The sequence below is a fragment of the Hyla sarda genome, chromosome 6, assembly GCF_029499605.1.
Source record: "Hyla sarda isolate aHylSar1 chromosome 6, aHylSar1.hap1, whole genome shotgun sequence".
Taxonomy (NCBI): domain Eukaryota; kingdom Metazoa; phylum Chordata; class Amphibia; order Anura; family Hylidae; genus Hyla; species Hyla sarda.
Window position 1 is genome coordinate 74,998,248 of NC_079194.1, and position 27,122 is coordinate 75,025,369.

General features: G+C 46.6%; 1 protein-coding gene across 1 annotated transcript in view; it reads left to right on the forward strand.

Moving 5' to 3' along the window:
* The window catches only part of LOC130275783 (nuclear pore membrane glycoprotein 210-like), a 134,070-nt gene that overhangs the window by 84,116 nt on the left and 22,832 nt on the right, over nt 1-27,122 (forward strand). The window contains exons 30-33 of the mRNA XM_056524188.1: nt 9,582-9,756; nt 11,833-12,005; nt 13,890-14,107; nt 23,690-23,826. Of these exons, the coding sequence (XP_056380163.1) occupies nt 9,582-9,756; nt 11,833-12,005; nt 13,890-14,107; nt 23,690-23,826 (703 nt within the window). The remainder of the gene's footprint in view (nt 1-9,581; nt 9,757-11,832; nt 12,006-13,889; nt 14,108-23,689; nt 23,827-27,122) is intronic.

Genomic DNA, 27,122 nt, shown 5'->3' on the forward strand with positions numbered 1-27,122 from the left:
GCAGTCAGACACTTTCCACCTTCAGGACCCTAACGCCTTTGAGGCTACTCCCGGAGTGTCTCTCCGCCCGGTTTCCAGGGCTACCCCTCTTTTTAGCCCTCATGCTGAATTTGAGGAGCTATTAAAGGTGGCATGGAAGCACCCACATAGACGGTTCAACGGAACCAGAAAGATGAGGACTTTGTTTCCCTTTCCTCCGGATCTTGTGTCCAAGTGGTCTTCACCTCCTCAGGTGGACCCTCCTGTATCATGGCTCTCCAAGACCACTACTCTACCTCTTGCTGATGCGGCGTCCCTTAAGGATCTGTCGGATAAACGTATTGACAATCTGGCGAAATTCGATTTCGAAGCAGCGGGATCCGGTTTGTCCCCGGCTTTCGCTTCTACATGGGTTGCCAGAGCCCTATCGGCCTGGGCCAGCCAATTACGCCAAGGAATTTTGGCAGGCGCTTCCGCTAGTGACTTGATGGCATTAACTCAGCAAGTCTCTTTAGCTGGGGACTATCTTTGTGTGGCCTCTTTGGATTCCGCTCACTGCATGGCCTCTGCCACGGATAACCTGGTGGCCCTGCGGCATTCCATGTGGCTTAAGGCTTGGAACGCTGATCCAGCTTCGAAACGTTCCCTCACAGAGCTTCCTTTTTCAGGATCTCGGCTCTTTGGTAAACGCTTAGATGATATCATCTCCGATGCCACAGGAGGCAAAAGTTCCCTTTTGCCCCAAAATCGTCCACGCCATTCTGACTTACGGCGTGAAGCTCCTCCCTTTCGCTCCTTTCGCTTTTCAGGGCGTACGGATAAACCGGCGGCCCCCCAGGAAAGGAGGGTCCCTTCCTTCAAGACTCGCTCCTGGAAGTCGGGCCCCTCTAACAGCCCTGCTTCTTCCAAGCTCAGACCTCGTAATGTCCCTTCTGCCTGAAGGGGCGCCCCCATCCGAGGCATCGCCTCGGTTGGGGGACGCCTGTCTCTTTTTCGGGACGTCTGGCTGGCTCAGGTCCAGGACGCCTGGGTTTGGGAGGTCATCTCCCAGGGCTATCACATAGAGTTCACTTCTTTTCCCCAGAATCTGTTTTTCTGGTCCCGTCCTCCACAGTCCCCCGAGCGTGCAGCAGCCTTTCAGGGGGCCCTTCATTCTCTGTTGTCCCAGGGTGTGATCATACCTATTCCTCCGCAGGAACGGTTTTTACTCAAACCTTTTTGTGGTCCCCAAGAAGGATGGAGCGGTCCGCCCGATTCTCGATCTCGGACTCTTGAACCGCCATATCCGTCTGCGACAGTTTCGGATGGAATCCCTACGGTCCGTGGTGGCTTCCATGGATCAGGGGGGAGTTCCTTTCCTCTGTGGACATTCGGGATGCTTATCTACACATCCCAATCTTTCCAGCCCACCAACGTTTTCTCAGGTTTGCGGTTCCTGCGGGTCTGTCGGTCTGTCGACTGCACCCCGGGTATTCACCAAGGTACTAGCCGCAGTGGTAGCTCTTCTCCACTCCCGGGGCATCTCGATTATCCCCTATCTGGACGACCTGCTTATCAAGGCACCCTCTTGGGAGCAGAACCAGGTCAGTCTAGACATTACCCTGGACACTCTGACCAGGTTCGGATGGATTATCAACCGTGCAAAGTCCAACCTGTCCCAATCCCAGTCCCTGGTATTTCTGGGACTTCGCTTCGACACGGCATCAGCTCGTTTCTCCCTTCCGGAGAACAAGCTACAGGAGCTCCTCTCCAAGATTAGTTTTCTCCAGCGACCAGGGCAGGTGACTATCCACACCTGCATGTCGATCCTCGGCAAGATGGTCGCCGCAATAGAGGCGATTCCTTTTGCACAGGTTCATTACCGCCCACTTCAGTGGGCCATTCTCTCTCAGTGGGACAAATCTCCTCAGTTCCTCCACCAGAGCATCCGGCTCTCTCTTCGGATTCGCCGTTCTCTTCTTTGGTGGCTTCACTCCCCCCCTCATCCAAGGGGGTCGCTCCTTCCTGCCTCTCAATTGGCATGTCTTAACAACAGACGCAAGCCTGCTTGGGTGGGGAGGCATATTTCGGGACCAGGCGGTCCAGGGTCACTGGACTCTTTCAGAGGCCAGGCTCCTCATCAACATCCTGGAGCTCAGAGCGATCTTCCTGTGCCTCCTACATTGGAGCCCCCTGCTTCAGGGTCTCCCGGTCCGAGGACAAACGGACAACGCCACGGCCGTGGCATACATAAACCACCAGGGAGGCACCTGCAGCTCACGGGCCATGAAGGAGACGTCAAATATTCTCAGTTGGGCTGAACTTCACGTTCCAGCCATTTCCGCAGTACACATTCCCGGGGTCGACAATTGGGAAGCGGACTTTCTCAGTCGCTCCACCGCCAATCCGGGCGAATGGTCACCCGGAAGTTTTTAATCAGATTTGCCACCTGTGGGGGATTCCGGACGTTGACCTGTTCGCGTCACGTCGCAACAGAAAGGTCCATCACTTTGTATCCAGGTCCCGGGATCCTCTGGCTCTAGGGGTGGACGCGCTTGTCGTCCCTTGAACTCCCTTTGTCCTCCCCTACCTCTTTCCGCCACTTCCGCTTCTCCCCAGGGTGATGCGGAAGCTCAAAGCGGAGGGGGTCTCGGCAATTCTAGTGGCTCCGGATTGGCCCCATCGAGTGTGGTACGCAGACGTGGTCAGTCTCGTGGCAGATGTTCCCTTCCGTCTTCCGGATGGTCCCAATCTTCTCTCTCAGGGGCCCTTCTGCCACCCCAATTCACTTCCGCTTCGTTTGACGGCGTGGCTGTTGAGACCACGGTTTTGAAGGCACGGGGGTTTTCCCCCTCAGGTAATTTGGACTATGCTCCGTGCTCGGAAACTTTCCTCTGCCAAGATTTAGCACCGTACTTGGTGGGCGTACTTCCGTTGGTGTGAGGCTCGCTCGCTCTCTCCCACCATTTTCTTCTTGCCAAATCTCTTGTCATTCTTACAATCTGGGCTGGAGACACGTCTCACCCTCAGTTCCCTTAAAGGGCAGGTTTCGGCTCTTTCCGTTCTCTTTCAATGCCCTCTTGCAACAGATCGCCATGTTCGCACTTTTTTACAGGGTGATGCTCACGAGATTCCTCTGTTTCTGTCCCCTACAGCTCCTTGGGACCTTAACCTGGTGCTGGACGCCCTGCACGGCGATCCCTTTGAACCTTTGAGTCAGGTCTCACTTCGCTTCCTTTCCTGGAAAGTGGCCTTCCTCGTGGCGATCACCTCAATTCGCCTTGTCTCTGAATTAGCGGCTCTTTCTTGCCGTTCTCCTTTCCTTGGTTATTCACCAGGACAAAGTGGTACTTCGCCCTGTACCTTCCTTTCAGCCCAAGGTGGTGACTTCCTTTCACCTGAATGAGAACATCATCTTGCCTTCCTTCTGTCCTTCTCATCCGAGGTAGCACAAACTTCACAAGCTGGACTTGGTTCGAGCGATTCGGACCTATTTGTCGGTCACTTCTTCCTTTCGGCGTTGTGACTCCCTGTTCGTGCTCCCTGATGGTCGGCGGAAGGGACTTCCGGCCTCCAAGGCTACCATCTCCCGATGGATTCGCTCCACCATTTCGGAGGCATATCGCTGCAAGGGTCAGGTGCCTCCCTTTCGGGTTACAGCTCATTCTACCTGGGCAGTGGGGGCCTCCTGGGCAGTCAGCCATGGGGATTCGACTCTTCAGGTTTGCAAGGCGGCCACCTGGTCGTCTCTTCACACGTTTGCTAAGTTTTATCGTGTGCACACCTTTGCGTCCTCTGATGCCAGTTTAGGCCGCAGGGTCTTGCAGGTGGCAGTCAGGTCGTCCGCAGGTCGTCCGCCTGAGTTGTCTTTTTTTCTTTTGGGTTGAGTTTTTTTTCCCTCCCCAGGGATGGCTTTTGGACGTCCCATGGTCCTGTGTCCCCCAATGAAGCGCTCGAGAAAAGTAGATTTTTTTTACTTACCGTAAAATCTCTTTCTCGGAGCTTCTATTGGGGGACACAGCACCCACCCATTGGTTGGTTTGTGTTCACCTGGTGTTCCCCTTCCTGGAAGGGGTATTTTTTGGTGTTCAGATGTTTTCTGTTTTTCAGTCCTAGTTTCTCCTTATAGTTTGGTACAAAACTGAGGTATGCTGTGTCCAGAGGCGGATTATATACCCTGCTGGGAGGAGCCGACTTTTTTGCCTAGTGTCAGCCTCCTAGTGGCAGCAGCATATAACCCATGGTCCTGTGTCCCCCAATAGAAGCGCCGAGAGATTTTACGGTAAGTAAAAAAAAATCTACTTATGGTTCAAAAATTGGTTGAACGGAGTCACTAGTGGACTCAGTCGGGCTCATAGAAATGAATGGGGTGCAGCGCGGGTTCGTCTGGGATACCGCAGATGGTTTTTAAAGACTACATCTCATGATCTTGTTAAATTGTATAATCCTTCCAGTTCACTTCCCCCATCAAGATAAACCACCCTCTGCTTTTTATTTTTTTATTTTTCTACCTTGAATATTGCTCTGTATTTTCTGCTCAGTCTGTCAGTTTCACAGTCTGGGAAGGAGCGTTACCCAGCAGGCTGACATCATCTGAAGCCATACAGGGGAGAACTTCCTCCCTCACTCTTCTACACACAGCCCAGAGCAGTTCAGTCTGTTAGATAAGCTATGATTGGCTAAGGCTGCACACACACCCTCAGCACTACAGACTGCATTTCCTGATTTTGGACTTCTGCCAGGCCAGCAAGAGACCAAAGTCTGTGCAAGAGATAGGGGGAAATGTGCTCTGGACAAGTAGGGAGACACCTAGTAGAAGCTTTTTTAAACACAAAACATAGAAAACGTCATATATTTTTATTAACCCCTTCCCGACCTATGACATACCTGTACGTCATGGGTGGCAAGGTGTTCCCGACCCATGACATACAGGTACGTCATGAACATTTTTGCCGCTACTCACGGCATCCCGCAGCGCCCGGAAAGATGGTGGCTATCACTGATAGCCAGCCATCTTACCATGCGACCACGGGGGGTTTCATCCCCCACCTCCCCCCAGCGATCGCTGCTATCAGCTGGTCAAATCTGACTAGCTGATAGCAGCGTTTCGCTATGAGAATACTTAGCAGCGAGGTGTGTGAGTCCCGATCACGGGGATCGGGACACACACCGCTCTGCTAAGTGTCCCTGACCCGTCCCCCGACGTCACTTACCCGTCCGAGCGGTCCCGGCACGAGCGACGTCCTCCATGCGGTCCCGGCGGCGCTGCGTCCCGGAGGTGAGGTGAGTTTCCGGCAGCAGTGCGGCATCTTCATTGGCAGCAGTGAGATCGCCGTAAAGCGATCTCACTGCTGCCTCTGGGAGTTTCAAAACTGCAACTCCCAGCATGCCCAGACAGCCTTTGGCTTTCTGGGCATGCTGGGAGTTGTAGTTTTTCAACATCTGGAGGTCCTCAGTTTGGAGACCACTGTATAATGGTCTCCAATCTGTGCTCTTCCAGATGTTGCAAAACTACAAATCTCAGCATGCTCAGTCTGTCCAGGCATGCTGGGAGTTGTAGTTCTCTAACATCTGGAAGAGCACAGATTGGAGACAATTATACAGTGGTCTCCAAATTGTGGACCTCCAGATGTTGCAAAACTACAACTCCCAGCATGCCCAGACTGCCCAAGCATGCTGGAAGTTGTAGTTCGGCAACATCTGATCCTTCAGATATTGCCGAACTACAACTTCCAGCATGCCTGGGCAGTCTGGGCATGCTGGGAGTTGTAGTTTTGCAACAACTGGAGGCACACTAGTTGGGAAACATTGTCCGTTTCCTACCTCAGTGCCTCCAGCTGTTGCAATTGTTGCAAAACTATAACTCCCAGCATGCACTGACAGACCATGCATGCTGGGAGTTGTAGTTTTGCAACAGCTGGAGGCACACTGGTTTGGAAACACTAAGTTTGGTTGCAAAACACTTGAAAGTTTATTACTTAGTGTTTCCAAACCAGTGTTCCTCCAGCTGTTGCAAAACTACAACTCCCAGCATGCACGGACAGCCAAAGGGCATGCTCGGAGTTTGCAACAGCTGGATGTTTGCCCCCTCCCCCCAATGTGAATGTACAGGGTACACTCACATGGGCGGAGGTTTACAGTGAGTGCTGCAAGTTTGAGTTGGCGCAAATTTTGCGCTGCAGCTCAAACTTCCAGCGGCAAACTTACTGTGAACCTCTGCCCATGTGACTGTACCCTAAAAACACTACACTAACACTAACCTAAAATAAAAAGTAAAAAAACACTACATATACACATATCCCTACACAGCCCCCCCTCCCCCAAAAAATTAAAAATGTCTGGTACGCTACTGTTTCCAAAACGGAGCCTCCAGCTGTTGCAAAATAATAACTCCCAGTATTGCCGGACAGCCATTGACTGTCCAGGCATGCTGGGAGTTTTTCAACAGCTGGAGGCACCCTGTTTGGGAATCACTGGCGTAGAATACCCCTATGTCCACCCCTATGCAAATCCCTAATTCAGGCCTCAAATGCTCAGGGCAACAGTTTTGGGACACATATGGGGTATCGCCATACTCGGGAGAAATTGCCTTACAAATTTTGGGGGGCTTTTTCTTCTTTAACCCCTTATGAAAAGGTGAAGTTGGGGTCTACACCAGCATGTTAGTGTAAAAAAATAAATTTTTTACACTGACATGCTGGTGTTGCCCTATACTACTGGTAAAAGGGAAAAAAAGACCCTCTAAATTTGTAATGCAATTTCTCCCGACTACGGAGATACCCCATATGTGGGCTCAAAGTGCTCTGGGGGCGCACAACAAGGCCCAGAAGGGAGAGTGCCCCATGTACATTTGAGGCGATTTGCACAGGGGTGGCTGATTGTTACAGCAGTTCTGAAAAATGCAAAACAATAAATATCCATATGTGACCCCCATTTTGGAAACTACACCCCTCACGGAATGTAATAAGGGGTGCAGTGAGCATTTACACCCCACTGGTGTATGACAGATTTTTGGAACAGTGGTCTGTGAAAATGAAAAATAAAATTTTTGATGTGCTCAGTCCACTGTTTCAAATATCTGTCAAACGCCAGTGGGGTGTAAATGCTCACTGCACCCCTTATTAAATTCCATGAGGGGTGTAGTTTCCAAAATGGGTTCACATGTGGGGGGGTCCACTGTTCTGGCACCATAGGGGCTTCCTAAATGGGACATGCCCCCCAAAAACCCTTTCAGAAAAACTCACTCTCCAAAATCCCATTGTCGCTCCTTCCCTTCTGAGCCCTCTACTGCGCCCGCCGAACACTTTACATACGCATATGAGGTATTTCCTTACTCGAGAGAAATTGGGTTACAAATTTTAGGGTGATTTCTCTCCTTTTACCCCTTGTAAAAATTCAAAAATTGGGTCTACAAGAAAATGCGAGTATAAAAAAATGTAGATTTAGAATTTTCTCCTTCACTTTTCTGCTATTCCTGTGAAACACCTAAAGGGTTAAAACACTTACTGAATGTCATTTTGAATACTTTGGGGGTGCAGTTTTTATAATGGGGTCATTTATGGGGTATTTCTAATATGAAGACCCTTAAAATCCACTTCCAACCTGAACTGGGCCCTGAAAAATTACGATTTTGAAAATCTTGAGAAAAATTGGAAAATTGCTGCGGAACTTTGAAGCCCTCTGGTGTCTTTCAAAAGTAAAAACTTTTCAATTTTTTTATGCAAACATAAAGTAGACATATTGTATATGTGAATCAATATGTAATTTATTTGGAATATCCATTTTCCTTTCAAGCAGAGACTTTCAAAGTTAGAAAAATGCTAAATGTTCAAAATTTTCATGACATTTTTAGATTTTTTACCAAGAAAGGATGCAAATATCAGTGAAATTTTACCAATAACATAAAGTAGAATATGTCACGAAAAAACTTAAAAGCATTCCAGAGTTATTAATGTTTAAAGTGACAGTGGTCAGATTTTCAAAAAATGCCCAGGTCATGAAGGTGAAAATGGGCTGGGTCATGAAGGGGTTAAACAAGAAACATTAGAAAGATTTTTTTATTTACCATAAGGAGTGCTATAGCAAAAATTAGTTTTAAAGGGGTACTCTGCTCTTAGACATCTTATCCCCTATCCAAAGGGTAGTGAATAAGATGTCTGATCGCGGAGGTCCTGCCGCGATCTCTGCTGGGGCACCACAGTCATCTGGTGCACAGAGCGAACGTCGCTCCATGCCTGATGTCTAGCGATGCGCCATGGCGTCACTGTCACATCCCCTCCTGACGTCACCACCACGCCCACTCAATGCAAGTCTGTTGGAGATGACGTGGCAGTCGTGACGTCACGAGTCTCCGGTGCCGCAGCCGGCATTTTAACCCTTTAACTCCTTAACAACAATGGACGTCATGGTGCTATCAGCAGCCAGGGACCCGCCGGTAATGACGGACATCAGCGATCGCATGGATGTCTGCCATTAACCCCTCAGATGCCGTGATCAATACAGATCACGGCTTCTGTGGCAGTGCGGTACTTTTTAAATTGATTTTCGGATCGCCCGCAGCGCTGCCGCGGGGATCCGTTCATCCAGCATGGCAGCCGGAGAGCTATATATGCAAAGCACTGAAAAGTATTAGCAATCAAATGATTGTTATAAATAGTTCCCAATGGGGACCATTAAAGTGTTTATGAATTTTTTTTTTAAATAAATAAAATGTAAAATAAAAAAATTTGAAAAATCTCCAATAAAAAGGTAAAATGTCCGTTTTTCCCATTTTACTCCCCAAAAAGCGTTAAAAAAATAAAAATTAATACACATATTTGGTATTGCCGCATGCGTAAGTCTGAACTATTAAAATATATTGTTAATTATCCCGTACGGTGAAGGGCGTAAATGTAAAAAAAAGTCGAAAATTACAGCTTTTTTGTCATTTTTTTTCCCAAAAACTTATATAAAAAGTAAAACCTAAGCAAAAGTGGTACTGAGAAAAAGAAAAATACAGATCATGGTGCAAAAAATGAGCCCTCATACCGCTTCATATACGGAAAAATTAGAAAGTTATAGGTGGTCAAAATAGGGCAATTTCAAACATACTAATTTTGTTAAAATGGTTTGAGATTTTTTTTTAAGTGGTACAATTATAGAAAAGCATATAACAAGGGTATCATTTTAATCATATTGACCCACAGAATACAGTAAAAAAAGAAATGTTTTCTTTAAAGTGTACGGCGTGAAAACGAAATCATCCAAAAGTTGCGCCATAAATTTTCATGGTAAAATAAGTGATGTAATTACAAAGTACAATTGGTGACGCAAAAAACAAGCCCTGATGTGGGTTTGTGGATGGAAATATAAGAGTTATGATTTTTAGAAGGCAAGGAGGAAAAAACGGAAATGCAAAAATAAAATTGGTCTGGTCCTTAAGTGGTTAATGATAGTTCCCAGTTAAATTCTCCCGCTGGATCCGGCTGCCATCTGCACAAGTCACGGTGTGAATGAAGCCGAAGAGCTGTGTTAGTGTAATGTTTACATGGGAAAATCCTCCTTTACGCCTGTGTACGTTTGCATTGTTAGTTGATATGTTTGTAGCGAGATTTTTTTATTTTTATTTTTTATTCTATATACAGGGACCAAGCAGCCACTGTTAACTATCGCATTTTGAATGGGCCAAACATGTTACCGGTTGTTCAGGTGGATGGTAATGGACTGCTGACATCAGGCTCACTCACTGGAGTATCTACTATAGAAATAAATTCTAAGGAACCTTTTGGAATCAACCAAACCATTATTGTGTCAGTGAAGGTAATTTTCTAGCCTCCTAGGGCTTTTATTTATCCTTATAGTAATTGACTTTTCTTTATTTTGGTTATAAAACTCTAGCTTTATCCTTTTTAGTAGCCATATCTATGATATAGCTCCAAGAGGCTGCTCAATATCCATGTTAAGAGTTAAATAAGAAAAAAGTGCATGGTAGTGATTGTGTAAGATACTGAAAAGTGACATAAGTTATAGCTGAAATTGTATTAGTTTCTTGGCTCACTCTAAAAACCTGTGGTAAGACCATTATTTTTGGCCGGGCTGTAGCTTTGATTTATCCAGCAACAAGAGAGCTGAAGCAGAATTGGCTTTGTGTGTTTATTAAAAGCTCATAGCAGTGGGAGCCTGGATTACAGATTAGAGTTGAGCGAACTTTTCAAAAGTTTGGCTCGGCGAACTATCCGAAAAAGCTCAGTTCATGGCAAACAGGTACTCAGCAGACCAGCAATGGAAAAAAGATGAAAAAGGGAGCAGGAATTACGCTTTGTGTGTGTGTGTTCCTGTGAATGGTCTGCCCCCCCCAGATAGCAGCCACAATGCCTAGGGTATTATCAGCCTTTTAAACACCCCCCCCCCCCATATTGGCCTGAGATATGTATTATGATGTTATAGAAAAAAATTAACTTCTGATGTTTATATATGCCAGAAGAAGTGGTATTTAGCATATAGTAGGCTTTAAGGAGTTACATAGGATAGGAGATAACAAACAGATCAGAGTGGGGGGTTTGACCACTGCACTCCTGCTTGTTATCCTCTATTTTATAGATAGGGGATAACTTTAATGAGATGGGAAAGCCCTATAAGAAAAATATTCAGAAAATATTTGCATCAGTTCAGAAGGTGAAGGAGCAGGTTATGTTTTACTGTCATTGGAAAAACTTTTGACAAATCAGGAGCACATGTCAAAAGTTTGGTTCGCACCGGGTCAGTTATAAGCCGGTAAAGATGTGGAGCAACGCTCTTCGCTCCCCTGTAGGCTGCTCCATTCAGTGCATAGATTAAATACAGTGATTTGGTGAGTTGGATTTGATTGACAGCCAGGGAGTGAAGCAGCGGTGCTGTGCACTTTACCAGCTTAAAATAGACACAGAGACACAAAATGCAGTTCACTTCCTCATCTGAGAGACAGCAGAATGGGCCCTAAAGTAAATAATTTTTTTCCCCTCAATAAACCCACATAGGGAGCATATCCATCATTTACACAAGTGCATGTATATTTTTTTTCTTTAAGGGAGGTTGTCCAGCAATCCATTAAAAAGTGAATGTAAGCTGAGCCGCAGTACTCAGCATGGCCACTACAGAGAATGGAATGTTTTTTCTCTAATGTATATTTGGGGGCCTCAGCTCTGTTACACAGCTGATCAGTTGTCAGACCCCAACAGATTAAATATTCATGACCTATCCTGAGGTTATTCAGTACTGCTGGCGTTGCTATACATTCTATTCTGCTGCAGGTTGTGTGGATATGTGACTGTCTTTGTACTGCAGTCATGCAAAAATGTTTTTAAGTTTCCAAAATAAAATAGTAGGGGGTACAGAAATTAATAGAAGGGGGGGGGGGGTGCACCAAACAAAAGGAATAAGCCCCAAATTGAAATACTAAATGCATAAAGATAACAAAAACAGGAACACTCTGTACTGGAATGTCAGTGTTATACAAACCACCATAATCTCCTGGGGTAGAGCAAAAGATATGAGACATTGTAAAACAAAATATACTAAGCCTGAGCACAGTGGAGAGCAATCTCATGAGGGTAAGTAACCCAGGAGGAAAGATATATTAAGCCGTAGTAAGCCATTGTAACTGGTAACACACAAGACTATCCCTGCAGGAAAGGGTCGTACCACCTACAAGCCATCATAAAAAAAAACTACAGTAGGACAGAGTCGGAGAGGAGAACAGCAAGGTTTAAAATCAGAAAAGAAATGTTGTCTTAGCAGGAATACACTGTAGTATAAGTGAATGAAGTAATCTGCCTTTTGTATATTTATGTATTTAAAGAATCACTGGTATAAGTGCCTTTCATATTTTTTATAACTTCCCTGTTCATTCTCACACAGGTATCACCAATTTCATATATGCGCTTAGTGACTAGCCCGGCTATACACACGAGCGGTCATTTATTGTCTGCAATTCCTCTGGGATCTACATTGCATTTCTCAGCCCGTTTCCATGACAACACAGGCGAGGTCTTCCATGCACAGAATTCCATTCTCAACTTCGCAATTAACAGGTTTGAGTGGATTTGGTATTTATGGCCATTAAGAGAGCCCACAGTCACAGAATATAAGGGTTCCTTTGCTTTTACTTTCTGCGTAATATTTCTTAAGGGTACGTTCACACATAGAGTATCTGCATATTTTCTGCTGCTGAATTTTCCACCCATTGACTTCCGAGGGTAGCAAATTCGGCTGCACAAAATATGCAGCAAATCCTAAGGTATTCTAAAAAGGTACTCCAGGATATATTTATTTTTTCATCAAACTTTGAGCCCATGATGCCAAGTTATAATACTGTGTAATATGCTTCTATTACCTCTATTGTGTGCCGCTTTGTCCCATTTTTATGCACTGGGCCCCTGTGGGTACTTGTATTGCGGTGGTCGCCTCTCAGTGCTGCGCCATTTTATGCTAGGGATGTTAGGGAGCCGCTACTTACAGGTGGCCATGACTTGGCTAGCAGGCTTGCACTTCTTGAATAGAGATGAGCGAAGTTACAGTGATTCAATAAGTCTCTCCTAGGACTGTATCCACCTTTTCCAGCCCACCGGAGCACCTGAAAGCTGAACTAATTTATGCAGGATAAGTCATCAACTGCCGAGCCGAGAAGTTTGTGATGTATCGGATCACTGTAACTTCACTCATCTCTATTTATGATCATAAAGTACACTAACGACCTGTTTAATAAATTTAACTGAGAAGCCTTAGATCACTCTGCATGTTGTACATGTGCGACCATGTCTATTTTTTCTCTTGAGGCCTTGTGACTTGACATATTTGGGGAGATCTAGCAAAACCTGCGCAGATGAAAAGTTGACCAGTTGCCCATATTAACAATTCAGATCGCTGCTTTAATTTTTAAGGAGACCTATGAAAAATAAAAAACTATTTGGTTGCTATGGGCAACTGGACAACTTTTCCTCTGCACAGGTTTTGCTAAATCTCCCCAAATATGTCAAGTCACAAGGTCTCAAGAGATCGTGGCTATGCTGCATTGGGTAGGTGCATAACAGGGTGGAAGGGATTTACTGAAGTAATATTCAGTTTTTCTTTTCCTGATAGTCCCTTTAAGTTTGTAGTGTTTCTAGAGACAGTGGGGAAAATGTATCAGGCTGTCTTATAGTAATGTTCTCTTTTTTGCCCACAACAACCAGTATTTTGTAAACATAAGTATCATATTTATTGGGGTATAACACGCACCGGCCTATAACACGCACCCTCCTTTTTCCAAGGAAGTTTTGGGTAAAGTTTTTTTTACCCAAATATCTTTGTTAAAATGAGGGTGTGTGTAGGTGCGTCTTGTACCCCCAATAAATCTTTCTGCCCCCACAGAAGCAGCTGCGGTTCAATCATTTAAAGTGGCCGCTTTAAATAGTGTAACTGCAGCGGCTTCTGTGGAGCCAGAGGCCCCCCGCCGCCTGGTTCCCATCACCGGCTTTCATATTTTATATGACTAGTGACATCCGCGCACAGCAACAGCGCAGGATGCTGCCGGAGCCTTATATTAAATGTATTATATTTAAAGGGGAACTAAGCTTAAACTCTTGAATTAATTGCCGTGCTGTTTTAAAACAGGACAAGACTTTAGTAATCGTAAAAATGCCCAATTATCTTTCATATAGTCACCCCTTGCATTAATGTTTCCCAATCAGTGTGCCTTAAGCTGTTACAAAACTACAAATCCCAGCAAGGCTAGACAGCCTTTGACTTGCAGCAACTAAAGGTACACTGGTTGGGAAACACTGCTCATTCACAAATAAGTAAATAAATGTTTTATGATTCGTAGTGAATTTTTTTATTGCCACATGATGGCAGTGTTGGGGCATGGCTGGTATGTTTTATATGATGATTTTATTCTTTTTTTTTTTTAAACATATAGATGTATTTTATTGTTTCAGGGATGACTTTATACATATTGGAAGGGGACCCACAAATGACAGCTTTATCATGCGCACAGTCAACGTTGGCTTTACAATATTAAGAATATGGGATACTGAGAATCCTGGAATTTCAGATTACGTTCCTATCCCTGTACAGCACAGCATTTACCCAGCTGTGAAGGAAACTGTGGTTGGTGATGTAATCTGCTTTGCTTGTTCAATAACTAGTCCGGAAGGTAAGAAACTATTAATTTATGTACTGATCATTTAAAGTGATTTTCTACGACTTTTCCATTAAAAAAGCGCTGCGGAATCTGTAGGCGCTATATAAATAAATAAATAAAATAAAATAAATTGGTATGACTTTTCTATACAGAAGCTGACTTTTCTATACATTGTGTAGTGGCTATGCTGGGTTAAATTTATAATTAAAATTACTTATTTTGCTTTGTATCCGAAGTTGCAGACTATACTGTACCCACAAGTATTTTTATTCTGGACTTACAAGGTGCAGCACCAAATACAGTGATCCCTCAACTTGCAATGGCCTCAACATACAATAGTTTCAACATACAATGGTCTTTTCTGGACCATTGTAACTTGAAACCAGACTCAACATACAATGCTACAGACAGTCCAGATCTGTGAAACGTGTCAATAGCTGGAAGATCTGACCAATCAGAATGGGCATTTTACTGGTAAAACGCCTGTATTACTGACGTTCATGCACTGAATTCCTGTCTGGTAGCGCCTCCCTACAGTATAGGGTGGTACTACATGTTCTGTACTACTCTTTACCTGTGCCAGGGTTTGCTGCTCCTTTGGACACCAGTTGATTGTGGCTCCATGTTACTTTCTCGAGCGCTTCATTGGGGGACACAGGACCATGGGTATATGCTGTTGCCACTAGGAGGCTGACACTAGGCAAAAAAACAAAAGAAGTCTGCTCCTCCCGGCAGGATATACCCACCCCCTGACTCTGAGAAACTCAGTTTTAGCTTAGTGTCCAGCAGGAGGCAGACACAGGTCTGGTCCTCTCCAGACATGGTCTTTTTTCTTTTGTTTAGTTTTTTTTCTTAGTTTCAGGGTATAATTAGATATTTTCTCCCTTTTTTGATTTCTCTAGCATGGGGTGACAGGAGCATGGCGCTGCCTGATCTCCCCGACCCCCCCCCCCCCCCCCACTTGCAAGCTAGGGGCATGGTGCATTGCTGAATGGGCCGTTAACCTCTCCTCGCCAGCAACCAGTGCTGAGTGGTGTACCCTGGGTCTGGATCCCCCAATTGCCCCTGTTTTCCAGGTGTATCTCTCTCTCAGATAATCTCTGATTTGTCCAGGGTTTCCCAGGAGGTGGTCTCCGCCTTGGGGCTGTCCTCCATACGCTCTTCTCCCTAGGGAGACTGCAGCGGGTTCCCCCTCCCGTCCTTCCCTACGGCCCTCCCCTGGCCGTCTGGGGCGCCTTTCCTCCGCTTCTTCCCCGAGTCCCCACCTCAGCTCCCGCTCTCATTCCACCTCCAGGCGCCACCGCAACCGGTCACCCAGTGTCCGCTCCTGGTCTCCACACCCCCACTCCTGGTCCACCTCCACCCGATCCAGAACTCCTCTGGAGCGTTCCCAGTCTCCTGGTGAGCTTGGTAACTCTGATTCGGATCCTCCCTCTGGCTCGGAAGAGATTTCCCACATGTCAGATATGGTGGTCAGTCTGGTGTTGTCAGTCAGGGACACCTTCCATCTACAGGACCCAGGAACTTTCAGTGCAACCCCTGAAGTCTCCTTCCGCCGCGCTCGTCAGGTGCCCCAGATTTTCAGCCCACACCCTGAATTTGATGAGCTGTTAGTGGCAGCTTGGAAGCATCCAGATAAGCGCTTCCACGGGACTAAGAAGCTCAGGGTTCTTTTCCTTTCCTCAGGATCTCATTGCAAAGTGGTCTTCTCCTCCTACGGTGGACCCTCCTGTGTCGTGGCTTTCTAAAGCCACTACCCTGCCGCTGGCCGACTCAGCTTCCTTTTAAAGACCCCTGAGATAAGCACATTGAAAGTCTGGTGAAATTCGCCATTGAGGTGGCAGGCTCGGCTTTTTCCCCAGCCTTTGCCTCCACTTGGGTTTCCAAAGCCTTCTCAGTTTGGGCCGGTCAATTGCGCCAGGGGGTCTTAGCGGGTGCTTCTTCAGGCAATTTGGCAGATTTAGCACAACAAATCGCTCATGCGGGGGACTACCTCTGCTCTGCTTCCTTGGAGTCTGCCCGCTGCGTGGCCTTTGCCTCGGGCAATCTGGTGGCTCTTCGGCGCTCCATGTGGCTTAAGGCTTGGAATGCCGACACGGCCTCTAAGCGTTCCCTTAATGAACTTCCTTTTCTGGGGTCTCGGCTATTTGGCAAACACCTGGATGAGGTCATCTCTGAGGCCACTGGGGGCCTTCTGCGCCGTTCGGCTTCACAGCGGAAGATTTCTTCCTTTCGCCCCTCTCGTTTTCCGGACCGCACTGACAAACCGGCGGCCCCTCAGGATAGGAGGGCCCCATCCTGGAAGTCGGGGTCCCGCTTCAACCGCCCCACTTCCAAATCCGGGACTGTCTGAAGGTGCGCCCCTATACGAGTCTTCCGCTCAGGTGGGGGGGTCGCCTGTCCCTCTTTGGACGTCTGGCTGGCACAAGTTCAGGATGCTTGGGTTCAAGATCCCAGGGCTATCGCATAGAATTCTCTTCTATCCCCTGGGATAGTTTTTTACGCCAACCCCCCCCCCCCCCTTTCTCGATCTCCCGCTCTTGCTGCAACTTTTCAGCTTGCCCTTCTGTCCCAGGGTGTGATCGTGCCGGTCCCACCTCGGAAACGGTTTTCAGGGTTCTATTCAAATCTCTTCGTTGTTCCCAAAAAGGACGGCGCAGTTTGCCATATTCTTGATCTGAAACTCATGAACCGCCATGTCCGACTGCGGCACTTTCGGATGGAATCCTTATGGTCTGTAGTCTCCTCCATGGATTAGGTGGAGTTTCTCTCCTCCGTGGACATTCAGGATGCCTACTTGGACATCCCTATCTTTCCGGCCCACCAGCATTTTTTCGCTGTTCCTGCTGATCATTTTCAATTCGTTGCTCTGCCCTTCGGTCTTCACCAAGACTCTGGCGGCAGTGGTGGCCCTCCTCCACTCTCGGTGTCTCAGTTTTCCCCTATCTGGATGACCTCCTTATCAAGTGGCCCTCTCTGGAGCAGAATTAGGTCAGCCTCAACATCACTCTACAGACCTTCTCCAGTTTTGGTTGAATCATCAATGATGCGAAATCCAACCTGTCCATCCCAATCCCTGGTGTTTCTTGAGATCCGCTTCAACGCGGTGGCTGCTCGTCTCTCTCTTCTGGAGGACAAGCTCCTAGAGCTCCTGTCAGGGATTTGCTTCTTTCAGCATGTCGGTTCTGGGCAACATGTTGGCCTCTATGGAGACGGTTCCCTTTGCACAATTTCGGTACCATCCCCTCCAGTGGGCCATCCTCTCTGTGGGACAAATCTCCTTTGTCTCTCCACCACGGAATCTGGCTTTCACCCATAGTTTGCTGCTCCCTCCTTTGGTGGCTTCGGTCCTCCCCTCCTCCGGGAGGGTTGCTCCTTCCTGCCTCTCCATTGGCATGTTCTGACCACGGACGAGAGTCTACTTGGCTGGAGAAGTGTCTTTCAGGACCAAACGGTCCAGGACCGCTGAACTCTGTCGGAGTCCGGGCTCCCCATCAACATCCTGGAGCTCAGGGCGATCTTCCTGTGCCTTCTGCATTGGAGTTGCCTGCTTCGGGGCCTTCCAGTCCGGGTGCAGACGGACAACGCCACAGCCGTGCCGTACATCAATCACCAGGGAGGCACCCGCAGCTCAGCGGCCATGAGGGAGGCGTCGAAGATCCTCCTATGGGTGGAATTTCACGTTCCAGCCATTTCGTCAGTGCACATTCCCGGGATCGACAATTGGGAGTTGGACTTCCTGAGTCGCTCCACCGCGCACCTGGGCGAGTGCTCCCTTCACCCGGAAGTCTTCGATAAAATTTGTCACCATTGGGGGACACCAGACGTGGATCTGTTTGCGTTGCGCCGGAACAGGGAAGTCCCTCGCTTCGTGTCCAGGTCTCGTGGTCCCTTGGACCACCTGTGTTTTTTTTGCGGTCTGTTCTCTTATCTGGGTTTGTTTGGACTTTATTTCTTAGTCTGTTCTCCTTCTGCTTTGGGACAAAACTGAGTTGCTCAGGGGGCGGGTATATCCTGCCGGAAGGAGCCGACTACTTTTGTTTTTTGCCTAGTGTCAGCCTCCTAGCGGCAACGACATATACCTATTAGGGATCGACCGATTATCGGTATGGCCGATATGATCGGCCGATAATCACGATTTTGCGCATTATCGGTATCAGCAATTACCTTGCCGATAAGCCAATAATGCCCCGCCCGCACCGCGATCGCCCCCCCCCACCGTAGTGCTGGGCGGTATACCGGTATGGATTTTTGCCCATACCGCTATACCGGTCGGGCCCCTCCCCCACCCTCCGAGTCAATAAAAAAATTAAATAAACTTACCCGTAATGGGGTGGTCCGGCCCATCCATCCTTCCTTCCTGTAGTGTCCGGCGGCTTTCCGGGTGAAGGGTGAACCGGTCCGGGCTGTCCTTCTCCGGGGGTCCTCTTCTCCACTCCGGGCAGGCTCCGGCCTAGTACGCTGCATAGACGCCGCTACGCTGTGACGTCAGGTGCGTCGCTGCGCACGGGCGTCACTGCGCAGCGGCGTCTATGCAGCGTACTAGGCCGGAGCCTGCCCGGAGTGGAGAAGATGACCGCCGGAGAAGGACAGCCCGGACCGGTTCACCCTTCACCCGGAACGCCCCCGGACACTACAGGAAGGAAGAATGGATGGCCCCGACCACACTGACAGGTAGGGGAGAGAAGCGGGTGGTGGCGGCGGCAGCCTATGGCACCGCAAAAGCCACTGCAGTGCATTGATTTAAAGCGCCCGCTTTAAATCAATGACCTGCAGCGGTGTCGAGGGGGGGGATAAATAGCCGATAACTTATACCAGAATATCGGTATAAATTATCGGCTATCGGCCCTAACCTCCATCGATTATCGGTATCGGCCCTAAAAAAAACTATATCGGTCGATCCCTAATACCTATGGTCCTGTGTCCCCCCCCCAATAGAAACTCAGAGATAGAGATTTTACGGTAAGTCCAAAAATCTACTTTTTTTAGGACTTTATGTATAATGTACAGGGCCCTGAAGAAGCTCCTGTCCTCTACATAGACAGAAAGATCTGCTGGGAGCTGTAAATCACTAACTTTCTATGTAAGGACTTGCTTTATCTGTATTTATCTAATTATTTTTCTTACTTTTCCTATTTTTGGATCACATTTTGGGGCTTTAGAACCAATTACCAGGTTGCCATAGAGTTATGGTCTCATCATACAATGATTTCAACATACAATGGTCGTCCTGGAACCAATTAATAGTGTAACTTGAGTGACCACTGTATTCTTTTGTGGCAGTGTCTGGTCCTGCAGCTCTGCCTCATTTACTTGGGTCTTAACCTTTAGATTGGGGATAAATATCTGATGGCGGGAGGTCCAACCACTGGGGCCCCCTGTGATATCCTGGGGCCTTGAACTGGACTGAGCTGAAGCAAGAACCAGTGCAGTAATTTAAAGGGGGAACTCCAGTATTAACAGTACTAAATCCACGTGATAAGTGACAACTGCTGGTACTCTCTGCGATCTCCTGCCTGGTACCCTCGCTCTTCCCATGCACACAACGGCCTCCGCTCCGTACAGGAGGCTGTGGTCGACACGCCCCCTCTACGCCATAAATACACAAACCCTGTATCGCCAGCTCTCCCATAGAGATGCATGGTGTGGGGCGTGTCGGCTATTGCTCCCTTGCAATGGTCGACATAACTCTATGCATGGGAAGGGCCAGGGCACCAGGCAGAATATCGCAGCAGGGTGCTAGCATTTGGCCCCCCCATGATCAGACACTTATCCCCTATCCTGTGGATAAGGGGTAAGATGTTAAAGGGGTTATCAATCATAAGGTGATTTTAGTACATGCCTGCTATCTTTTTGTGAACTAGGTATTTCCTGTTGCAGTTTGGTCTCTTAAACTACACATCTCATAGTGGATGCTTGTAAGTGTGTAGTTGCATTCCTCACTCCCACACATCAGCCATCCATTGCAGCACAAATACGCAAAAAAAACGATCAGTGTTTTCTAATCAGGGTGCCTACAGCTATTGTAAAATTCTCTCTCTCCCACCCATTGAAGCAGGACTGGCTTCCTTTGCACAACTGACTAGTGATGTCAGGACTCCACGCACTGCAACCTGGGAAATCCCGAGACCTGAGTAATTTAGTATGCCTTTAAAAATAAATATTGGGGTGAAAATCACATTAAAATTCTGAGGCCACCATCACACACAGGTACAGACCCTATATTATGAACTACACTAACTTTACAGCCCCGTAGCATAGTCAAATTGGCTCACTAGTCTGAATTCCTCTCAAAGGGAGGGGACGTGGCCTCACTGTGCAGGTCTCCGCCCCCTCCCTCAGTATGCTGTCTGCTCCCATCTACCCTAGTATTGGCAAAACTACAACTCCCAGCTTGTCCTCACTGACAGTAGCGGGACACAAGCTGACAGTGGGAGGATTTTTCCTCCAGCTGTGAGCCCTGCGCTCACAGCTGTCAATCAAGGAAGTGTGTCCATGACATAGGTGATGACGCATGGACACAGCAGGACTAGTATGTGTCCAAGCAGGCAGGGGGGGCAGTTGTTTGACTGGCTTTTTCAGTATGAAATACTGAAAACTTTCTAATGAAAGCAGTTGCAAAACCTATTGGTTTTGCATGCTTTAGAACATATCAAAAGTTTTTGTATCTGACAGTGCCTATTTAAAGGGGTTGTGCACTGCCCTGCAGTTCGGAGCTCAGCTCACAGCGTCCGGAAGTTCATTACTCCGAACGCTGTGTGCAGGCTTCTGTGTTCATGAACGCTGTGTGCGGGCTTCCGTGTTCGCAGCCGCCGGGCGTGACGTCACGCCCGGCCCCTTCATGACGTCTCGCCCGCCCCCTCGTGACGTCATGCCCGCCCCCTCTACCAAAGTCTATGGGAAGGGGGGCGCGACCGCTGTCACGCCCCCTTCTCATAGACTCTCGTTGAGGGAGCGGGCGAGACGTCACGAGGGGGCGGGCGGAACGTCACGCCCAGCGGCTGCGAACACGGAAGGCCGCACACAGCGTTCGGAGTAATGAACTTCAGGATGCTGTGAGCTGAGCTCCGAACTGCAGGGCAGCGCACAACCCCTTTAATTGAATGCACTGGGTTTTTGCTTCAGCTCAGTCCAGTTCAAGTCCACCAGAATGCATTGCAGGGCATTACATTGTATTAGGAAATTGCATGTTGGTGTCTGGCGTAAAAAAATAAAAATAAAAAAAAAATGTAATTTCGAACAGTGTCATCAATTTACACACTGAAATTATATTGTGTGAACATAGTCGCGTAAATTCCATTTGCATCAATAGGAGTGTGATTCTACCTGAAATTACGAAGTGTGCACGTACCCTGAGAGAAAACGGGGGCTAGTGTGTGTGTGTGTGGTGTGTTGGCTTATTTTGTGTTCTAAATGGCTGGAAAAGTTGTAATTCGTAAAAACTTTTGCTGTCACTCTACTCTTTAAAATCTTGATCGGCTCCAGTAGCCACTGGCAAAACTGTGAATGCAGTTTGGGAATACAATGCATCATGTTTTCATTATATTTTCAACGTTTTGGTTCTTTTCAGCTGGTGGTTTAGATTTATCTAAAAGTATTAGAAAAGTATATGCAGTATATTTGATGAGTCTTTCCTAGTGGCCTTTGCTGTATCGATAACAATGTCTCTGTAACTTGACCAAAATCATAATTCACCTGCTGAATGTGATGGTTTTCATTGCAATACCTTTAGGTTAGCCGCACAAAATATGTTGCAGAACCTCGATCTGACAATTGACTAATTATACTATTATATCTTCATTTTTTTTCCACTTATCTTGTGTAGCTTTGCATCACTGTGTTGCTCTTTAGAGAACTAATAGGAAAAGTGTTTTAGCATTCACACCACTGAGACCTGTGCGCACATTCTGGTACATGACTTGAAAACCAATATAGTCATTGGCTAGAGGAAGAGAATTGTATGGTAAAGATTCTGCTTACCTCTTGGGGTCTATTCACACTGCAAAATTTCCATTTGTGGAACGCCGCCTCAAATTAAAGCCCACAGACTTCTATGGGATTCCACACTCCCATTCACACTTCTGAATTTCCGCAAGCGGAAATTCAGAAGTGTAAATTTTAGTCCGGAATCCCATAGAAGTCTATGGGCTTTAATTTTAGGAAGAATTCCGCAAGCAGAAATTCTGCCGTGTGAATAGACCCTTATTCAGAAGATCTACTACCAAAGGCCATAAGCAATGCTTTTATAGCAGCACTGAGCAACACAGCTGTAAAAAAGAAGCCACTTGTATCATACACTACCATGGATGTAAATGTTTCTCCATGATATGTAAGAGTAACAATAGTGTGGGCATTTCTCATAGTTCTGTCGTTGACACTCCTCCCAGTCTGCCCTTCACTATCTGAATTGGCTGTTAATAAAACACAACATATTGTATTCCACTGCCCTGCAAATAGAAATGAGATTTGCTTTATGTTTCATATTATTTAAAAAAAAAAAAAAATTTTATTTTTTTTTTATCATCAAAATAACTGTGTATATAAATTATCTGGAGGTCCAGCCTCCAATAAAGTCTAAAGCCCTTTATACATTGTTGTGTACAACAGATACATTCACAATTGATCAGCAGAGCTCTTACAATGTTGTGGGCAGTAAGTTGTTTCTACATCAAGCTGCAACATAAGAGACCAATTCAATAGACTCTTCAGATTTAACTACAGTAACAGTGAATGGGCCCTAATATTGCCACCCCCATATAGGCACCTATCCCCATACAGCTTTGCGTTCTCCTCTTTCCTTCCCACCAAATAGTAGTAGAGCAGAGATAGGGACATGTTGTTGATGTGCCTGTGTGCGTCCCGTCTGCTCCCAGCAGCCACTCCATCGTTAAAATGGTGCAGGTCTTAAATTGTCAGCGACAGGTCTTAACTTTCAGACGGGTTTGGGGCTGAAGATGAGCTGTGAGTCACATGGCACCTAGGAAAAGAGCCTTATGCAACCGGTTAGCCGCGGTTTGGCCATCCCTGCTTTAAAAAGGAAAGTGAATCCCCATATCCTGCTCTGCACAGGCATGCAGAATTGTGATTGCAGCTTTAAACTGTAATACAGGCTGTAACATGTGGAGGAAAGGATAAGTGATGCATTGTATCTACAGAAATATACTCTACGATCAATGTGACCATTTTCACACTTAGTAGGCCCAGCAACAAAGGCCTCTGGTTGTCCAGATAATGGATCTGCTCCCCGTGATCACGTTGCCTGGAGCAGATCTGAACGACAGCACCACCAATGATGGATAGAGCAGCCATTGAATTGCTGCTGTCTGCTTTGACAGCGGCATCTAAAGGGTTAATAGCTTTCAGTACAGATCGCTCTGTGGTGGCTCTGGGCTGCTTAAAGCCACCGGGTATGGAGCGGACTCAATTGGCAAGACCTCCCAGTACACCTATAACAGCTCCATGATGTGTATATACATAATGGAGCATTAAGGGGTTATGAAGAAAAGGTAGGGGATATATTAGGTTTGGCTACCATATCCTAAAAAATTTTTTATTTTATTTTCATTTATTTTATATTTTTTTCCTGTCGAACAGGCTTGACCGGGACATGGAGCTCTTCTTCTAGTGCACATCTTCAGATCGACCCCAAGTCTGGTGCTGCTTTAGCAAGAGAATCTGGACTGGTTACCGTGTATTATGAAATTCCTGGCCTACTGAAGACATACCGAGAGGTAATAAACTTGTTATCATGATCTTTGACCAATGTCATCTAAACTCTCTGATCATTATGACGTATATAAATATGGAGCTAAACTTCAACTACTCTAAATCTGGGGAGGGGCAGTTGTCCACTGTTCCCCTCTTTTGTTAGTACAATGAACTGAGAACTGCAGTAGAAGCTGAGTGTTTGCAGTCTGTAATGGTTATCACATTGTAGGTGTCTTGGATTCAGGTAGGTGTGCACAATGGTTATAGTATAGAACTGTGCTGTATATCACTAGAATAACATTTTATATACCAGGAATTAGGGTACAATCATATGTGCATATTTTTTTTGCAGCAAATTTTGCTACCCGTTGATGTCAATAGGCAGCAAAATCTGCCGAATGAAATCTGCAGTAAAAATATGTGGATTTGTCGGGTCTTTGGACCTGTTTTTTGTATATGCTTTTATTCTCCATTAAATAGCAATTTACTTGTCTATTACAGTAATTCTCAATTAAATGTATTTACATGAATGAACTACATTAATTGCAAGACAGAACTAGATCCTAATGGAAGGAGAAATATCAAGGACGGTGGTATTAGAAGGGAATCCAAAGGGAAGGGGAAGGAAAACTGCTTCCTTGATATTTCCCCTTTCAGATGGATCTACTTCTGGCTTTGGCATTTTTTTTTTTTTTTGTGCTGCAGAAAATATGCAGCGGATCGCAACGTGTGCTTCTGTGTTCCAACCCTAATGCATATGGACAGCCTTAACCCCCTGCATACAGTTATATACTTATACATGCTGCATCTGAAAACTATTCTCTTCTTTCTCTGTTCTAAATTCACACCTCTGCTATATAGATTTTCTATACTAAGGGTACGTTCACACGTCCGCAGATTTGATGAACAGGATTTTTTGCTGCAGATTTCAATGTAAACTAAATGATTGAGCACAGCTTCTAATCTGCAGTTATAAATCCTGCGCAGGATCCTGTATGTGTGAACTTACCCTTAGATTGGACAATTCGCATGACTGCCCATCTGTATTCACTGGAACTAGGTATGCGAACAGTATCTTTAGCTTTCCATGGACATACTTGAATTTAATAATTTAAAGTGTACCTGTTGCTAACAAAAAATTTTGATATTCATAAATAGATTACCGTATATACTCGAGTATAAGCAGACCCGAATATAAGCCGAGGCCCCTAATTTTACCCCAAAATCCCAGGAAAAGTTATTGACTCGAGTATAAGCCTAGGGTGGGAAATACATCATCCCCCCTGTCATCATCCAGACCCCCGTCATTAACACCCCGTTCATCATCACCCCTGTCATCATCCCCCCTTCATCATCACTGCCTGTCATCATCCCCCCTTCATCATCGCCGCCTGTTATCATCCCCCCTTCATCATCACCGCCTGTCATCATCCCCCCCTTCATCATCCCACACCCCCCTTCATCATCCCCTTGTCATCATCCCAAACCCCCCCCCCCTTCATCATCCCCTTGTCATCATCCCCTCCCCCTTCATCATCCCCCTGTCATCATCCCCTCCCCCCTTCATCATCCCCCTGTCATCATCCCCTCCCCCCTTCATCATCCCCTTGTCATAATCCCACCCCCCCTTCATCCTCCCCTTATCATCCCACACCCCCCCTTCATCATCCCCTTGTCATCATCCCACACCCCCCTTCATCATCCCCTTGTCATCATCACCACATGTCATCAGCCTCCCCCCCCCCCCCACCACCACCACCTTCATCATCACCGCTTGTCAATGTCTGATACAGTGGTCTTCAACCTGCGGATCTCCAGATGTTTCAAAACTAAAACTCCCAGCAAGCCCGGGCAGCAATCGGCTGCCCGGGCTTGCTGGGAGTTGTAGTTTTGAAACCTGGGTGGGATTATGACAAGGGGATGATGAAGGGGGGAGGGGATGATGACAAGGGGATGATGAAGGGGGGGATGTGGGATGATGACAAGGGGATGATGAAGGGGGGTGTGAGATGATGAAAGGGGGATGATGACACTGCGGCTTGCTGGGAGTTGTAATTTTGAAACCTCTGGAGGTCCGCAGGTTGAAGACCACTGAGGGCAGAGAGTTCACTCGAGTATAAGCCAGGGGGGGTGTTTTCAGCACGAAAAATCATGCTGAAAAACTCTGCTTATACTCGAGTATATACGGTAGATAATTAGATATGATATATAATCATGAATAGATTAGATTAGATATGAAATATAAATAGATATTAAATAGCAACAATTAAAGGCTAATGCATGGTGGTATGGTTTTGTCCACTACAGTGGTCTCCAAACTGTGGCCCTCCAGATGTTGCAGAACTACAACTCTCAGCATGCTGTACTACTATCAGCATGCTCAGTTAGCTTAAAAACACCTGTCCCATTGATCACTGTTATCTTGCATATCTCCAGTCCTTAGATCAGTGTGCCTCCAGATGTTACAAAACTACAATTCCCACCGTGTTCAGACAGCCAACTGCTGTCCAGGCATGCCGGGAGTTGTAGCTTTGCAACATCTGGAGAGCCAAAGTTTACAGACCATTGGTCTACAACAGTGGTCTTCAACCTGCGGACCTCCAGATGTTGCAAAACTACAACTCCCAGCATGCCCGGACAGCCAACAGCTGTCCGGGCATGCTGGGAGTTGTAGTTTCACTACATCTGGAGGTCCGCAGGTTGAAGACCACTGGTCAACAACATAGAATAGCTTATGACTCCAGAATTCTCATACCATCCAAACCATGATTCAGAGAAGAATGCAGCACAGACTGATGATCCCTCTGGTGCTTTTGTAGTTGGCTTTACGCACACCCAGTAGGGGGGAGAGATTTTTCTTCCTAGTTATAAGCCGGCCCGTCTGATGTGGTCACTAGAGATGAGTGAACTTACAGTAAATTTGATTCGTCACGAACTTCTCGGCTCAGCAGTTGCTGACTTTTCCTGCATAAATTAGTTCAGCTTTCCGGTGCTCCCGTGGGCTGGAAAAGGTGGATACAGTCCTAGGAGACTCTTTCCTAGGACTGTATCCACCTTTTCCAGCCCACCGGAGCACCTGAAAGCTGAACTAATTTATGCAGGAAAAGACATCAACTGCCGAGCCGAGAAGTTCGTGACGAATCGAATTTACTGTAAGTTCGCTCATCTCTAGTGGTCACAGATCCAAGTAATATGGTTTTTTAGTCCTCTGCTTTTTGTTTTGATTTGCATTTCTTGATCTAGAAAAAAAAATGGATTTTATTGAAAATGTAATCCTATTCACTGCAGGTAAATCACTCTGAAAATGTTACTCTACATA